We start from the raw sequence: 5280 nt of genomic DNA, 5'->3' as shown, positions 1-5280 counted from the left end.
TGTGTGTCATGACCAAACTTTATCTAATCCTCCCCACCAACAATGTGATGACGTTACGTCAAAATTATGCATAGTAACTGTGTTTTAAGCTTTATAAAATAACTAGAGATGTACCGACTATAGTCGGCCGACTGTTCGGCTTTGCTAAAACCGGTTTATAAATGCAACAGACTGTGTTTTTTTTTCTATTTCTCTGACTACCTTAAAAATTTGTTTTATTTTAATAAAAGAAATAACTAAAGTACATTTGTTTTCCAAAAAATGTGTTAAATTTGTTTGGATAATTTTAACATTTAATTTTTTTGTAGAAACTCAGTACAAAAATAAAGAATAACACAATTTAGGGCAGTTTATACAATACTTTAACCAATTTTAACCACTTTTTTGGAAAATTTTTGGAAATTTTGAATTCGCTTTGCGTATTTATTGGACCAGATATCGTGACGGCGATTTCAGAATCGTAACTAGCGGAAGATTATCTACAATTTGACACCAATTTTCGGTCGATTAAACCAATTTTAACCGGTTTTAGCAAAGCAGAACAGTCTGCCGGCTATAGTCGGTACATCTTTAAATATAACATATTCCTTTAAGGGTACTTTATGAATCCATGAGTTTTTACAAAAGACATGCAGATTTTGGAAAAAAAATAAAAATTGTATAACGACATTTTCCAATTTAATTCTGAAACTGCAAAAACATGGTGGATAAGCACCTAAAATATGCCATATGTGATATATCACCGAAACAGACCAAGTACGATATTTTCTTAATTAAAACAATAAAGGAGGCTGTCGTTGTAAACAGTGTTTTTCATCATTTGTCTATAAGTTTGACAGTTAATAAACGTTTTCACGCGAAAACAATGCCGTTAACTCTTACAAATTGTCGCTCTGTTTCTGCTATTTTTTTAAATTAAATTTAATTCTGCGTTTGTTTGTCTTGTCAATAGTTAATAGTTCTTTAATAAAATAACGGTCACTAGTTAAATTAATAATTTTTAAAGTTTGGTTTTGCAAAATATTTCAGGGTGGCCAGTTTTTTTGTCGGTCAGTGTATATCCCAGATTTTTTGTGAATTTTTAGTCAACTTTTTTAAAAACAATTTTTTTTAATCCAATTCTTAACCACTTTCGAAACTTAACTAAAGAAATTTTCTTGTTGATTTCAACCTCCAAAAATTATATTTTTACAGGCCCTCAAACTAGACAACGTTCTCTACGATTCGAAATGGTATGAAATAGATAAGATCTCTTTCAAGAAATGTTTAACTCTTACTATGAGTGAGCACAGAAACCTTTTGTGTTCAGCGGCTATGGACTGATCAACATAAATCTCAACACATATGTTTTAGTAAGACTTTATTAACAACATTATTTGCCCTTATAAAAGATCTTCGTGTTTCAGATTTGCAAAACAATATTCAGTTTCTACACATACCTAAACTCGGCAAGAAAAATGGCAATGAAATAATACAAATTCTGACAATTCATCACTTTCAAAACTTTAAAATTTTTAGTTAATGAGGCAAAGTCGACGACACGTTTAGTCTGTTAACAGTTACGTCCGACCAAATAATAACTTGACAATATTAAATAACACATATTAATCAACATCCTTGTATTGTGTGTAGTACACAAAGTAGCTTTAAATCTGTGTTACAGCACAATTTGCAATGCATAAAATAAAATATTTAAAAAAAAGTTGCATTTTATTTTTCAACTTAATTTTTCGTAACGTCAATTTTTTTCTGTTCAATTTGTTGTTTTAAAGAATGGATATAACATGTGCAATGACAGTATAACTAGCCCCTAGATTACGTCTAATATTAATAATAAAGATTTATCACAGATCTTTCGCCTGTATAAATTAATATCGTAGAAAAACTTACCTGTGAGTAAAACCAGATAAAAACACAATTTTAATAAGTGTATACAGAGTTCAACAAATTGATTTCAACTTCCTTAACATAAATATTGTAGTTAGACACTTTCAAACATGTTTTTAGATCCCTTGTACCGAACTAATTGATACACTTCCCTGAAATTATTTAATATTGCGTCATTTTTTACTTTCGAGAAGACCTCACTCCTAATTAAAGGCGAACCGAATTAAATTTACATCAAAGGTTTTGAATACATCGAAATTTACACTTAATAGATTTACAGTAAAGACCATAATTACACATTCCCTGTGATGAAGATCCTAGTTTCACCCTTCTCAATAAAAAATTTACTAAAAGTCTATAAAAAGAAAATTTTATTAGTTTGCAATCAGTTGCATTACGGCCGTGCGTGGCCACAGAACTCAGATGCTTATTTGTGTTATCAACTGCGAAATATGTAAGTCATAAATGTGTATTTTTTAAACAATTGTTATTATTTTTGGCATTTTTTAGGAATCTCGTAGAGCCAGATGACATATCTGCAGACTCAGTTAAAATCCTGTGGTACGTTTGTTTTCATCCGTTTTTTAATTCCAAGTGGGCTATTCTTCTCTCTCTTATAAATATGTTGATCTGTTGCCTGTACACAACTTTAGCAATAATAGGAATTCTGTTGTCGTACAACAATGACTTGTTCTTCATGGCTGAGTGTTTGCAAACTTGTATACTAATGACACACGTAAGTCCATAGATACTTTGTAAACTCATAATACCATAATAAAATAATTGTTTTGTAGATAATTTGCAAAGTTCTAAATTTACACGTCCACCGAAAAATCCTCATCAGCTTGTTGGAGAAAAAGTCACAATTTTGGAAAATTGCTGACTTCGAAAAACGCCAAGAATATTCAAAAATTCTTAACATTATCAAAAACGTTATTCGTTTTTATTTCACGATGTCGATAATGGCTGCTGTATTTTTCGATCTCCAGCCTTTTACGACCGGGTTTTTGCCTACAAGCTGCTACGTTCCTTCAGGATCGTTTCCTTATTTAGCTGCACTTCTCTGGTATTTATCCTGTGTGTGTGTCATTTGCGTTCCAGGAACGGACTGTCTTTTTTGTTCGCTGGGAACATCAGTGGTTGTACAGTTTAAGTTGCTGGGTCACAGATTTCAAAACATTTTTAGAGATACCTCCGATCACAAGATCTGGGGAGAACTGGAAAAGTTAGTAAATTATCACAACTTTTTAATAAGGTGGGTTATTTTCAACATTACATTCTAGTTTCAAATGTATAAATCATCATTAATGTGTAAACACGACAGAACACATTTTTTCACATTTATATAGTTTATGTTGACAGCAGATGTAGTTAATTTGTTGGTCGATATATAAATAACTATAAGTTCTGTTTATTTTTCAGTTACTGTAATCAGCTGAATTCGATTTTTCGAGGAGTTTTTCTGCTTCAGTTTGTAATAGCAATAGCGTCTGCTTCAGTGTCAGTTTTCATTTTTATGCAGCCGTAAGATTTTTAAAGTAACGTAGCACAATTTATAAATATCTATTCTAGAGGTGCTTGGACCAACAGAGTGAAATTTGCGATATATTTTGTCACAATTATTACTGAGACTGGTTTTTACTGTATTCCTTTGGAAATTATAGCAGATACAGTAAGTTTCATTTATTATATATTATATAATTTATAATAAATAGATTTCTTTCAGGCTCAAAAAACGGCCAAGTCTGTATACAATTCGAAATGGCATGAGATAAATAAATTGCAATTTAGGAAATGTTTGACGCTGGTTATCGCAAGATCTCAGAAAGTTATAGTTTTCAGTGGATATGGAATGTTTGACATGAATTTGAAAACTTATGTTTTAGTAAGTTTTTCACCGAATTTATCTAAAAAATGACGTATTTGTAACTTGGTTGTTATTTCAGATTTGTAAAACTGTCTTGACTTTTTATACGTATTTGAATTCGGTAAGAAAACTGGCGGTCAAATAGTTTATATCTTATTATTACTTATTAATAATAATAACAACAGATAAACTATTTAACTTTTAATAACTTATTTTGATTCTTTCAGTAAATATAAAGTATATGGAAATATTTACGCATCCATCTTGTTGTTTTCTTTCTGTTAACTGAGTTACAGATCTAATGACGGGAGCTTTGGGTCATTTTTAGGTAATAACAATAAATAAAATATTAATTTAAACACTGAATAAAATATTTTTGGCAAAATTACATTTGTCAGTTGTGTATTCGTATAAATACCATTACATGAACAAAGAATTCAACAACACAACAACCATTCTCATTCGTGGTTGGTTGGGTCAATTTTAAATATTGACCTCACGCAAAGTATTATACGTTTCCTTTGAGTGGGAGTGACATAAATTTATAGCAAACTTCGCTTAAAACAGACAGAGTCAAGCATAGCCCCATAAGAAGCAATGTGGTCAATGACCGCGTCTCATCCAAGATTAGTGAACTGCAATCAGAATTACAGAATTCGCATTATCGCATTCAGCCGCAGACTACAAGACTACCCATTGGGATAATCGATGAAATTTGATAAAATAGATCCATTATTAACTATTATCAGTGTTAATTAAATTCTGCATAAAAACGAAGAAAATCAAAAAGATAACATAATCTCAATCAACAAATAACATTTTATACTATTTGACGGCTTCAGTTCAAGATTTTAGTGAAGATATTTTTTCTTTACTGTATACAATAAATAATGGTTTAATATACGTTGGTTTTATTAATTCCTCTAAGACTACGACTATAAACCTGCTCGACGAAATTTTTAAAGGTCTCGATTGATTGAGTGTTTTGAAAAATCTAGAACAACTACTGGGTTAGAGCTACAGACGGTACGATAGTAATGAACGGAAAATCTGAAGGAGAGGAGGAAAGATAAAAGAGAAGTTATAATTCTAACAGAACATTTTTCAAGCACAAAAAAAGAAGAATTGAACTGAAATTTAAGACCCTTTAAAAATAGAAGGTAGGTTTATAGAAGGTTTGCATTTATATAAATATACATAACTGACCCCCCAGTAGAGTCAACTACGAGCACCACTGCATCGAGGTGGCCAAAATTAATCTTTTATAACAAAGAGTGATTCGTGCTTCCGAGGTTTACGATGCGTAAGCATTGCAAGTATGATATAATTAAAAGTGACATTGCAAGTCAAAGTAAATATGCATAAAATAAAAATAAAAAGTTTCGGTTTAAAACAGACTATCTCATATAATTTACACTAGTCTACTCAATATTAGTTTTAAAGTAAACTAGAAAAAATAATACAATGAAATTAGTTTGTACTGTATGCAACACAGATGTAATATAAAACAGCGTAAAAACCTAAAT

At 30.7% G+C, this 5280-nt stretch overlaps 1 protein-coding gene across 1 annotated transcript; it reads left to right on the top strand.

Moving 5' to 3' along the window:
• Positions 1 to 2195: 2195 nt before the first annotated feature.
• On the top strand, positions 2196 to 4827 carry LOC135127347 (uncharacterized). Its single transcript, XM_064053792.1, has 8 exons — positions 2196 to 2341; positions 2398 to 2623; positions 2682 to 3112; positions 3310 to 3387; positions 3460 to 3559; positions 3614 to 3772; positions 3834 to 3875; positions 4753 to 4827. The coding sequence occupies exons 1-8, from the start codon at positions 2196 to 2198 to the stop codon at positions 4825 to 4827; spliced, it is 1257 nt and encodes a 418-aa protein (XP_063909862.1).
• Positions 4828 to 5280: the final 453 nt, after the last annotated feature.

Source organism: Zophobas morio, unplaced genomic scaffold (assembly GCF_036711695.1).
Source record: "Zophobas morio isolate AGI-343-1 ecotype UQ-CSIRO unplaced genomic scaffold, CSIRO_AGI_Zmor_V1 ptg000011l, whole genome shotgun sequence".
NCBI classification, from domain to species: Eukaryota; Metazoa; Arthropoda; class Insecta; order Coleoptera; family Tenebrionidae; genus Zophobas; species Zophobas morio.
The sequence above is the reverse complement of the archived record's forward strand: the minus strand, read 5'-3'. Positions and strand labels throughout refer to the sequence as shown.

Excerpts from the sequence above, each read along its gene's own strand:
- LOC135127347 (XM_064053792.1), top strand. The coding sequence starts at position 2,196 with ATGAAGATCCTAGTTTCACCCTTCTCAATAAAAAATTTACTAAAAGTC. Across the intron at positions 3,113-3,309 it reads ATCTGGGGAGAACTGGAAAA|TTACTGTAATCAGCTGAATT; the intron begins GTTAGTAAATTA and ends TTTATTTTTCAG. Across the intron at positions 3,773-3,833 it reads ATTTGAAAACTTATGTTTTA|ATTTGTAAAACTGTCTTGAC; the intron begins GTAAGTTTTTCA and ends TTGTTATTTCAG.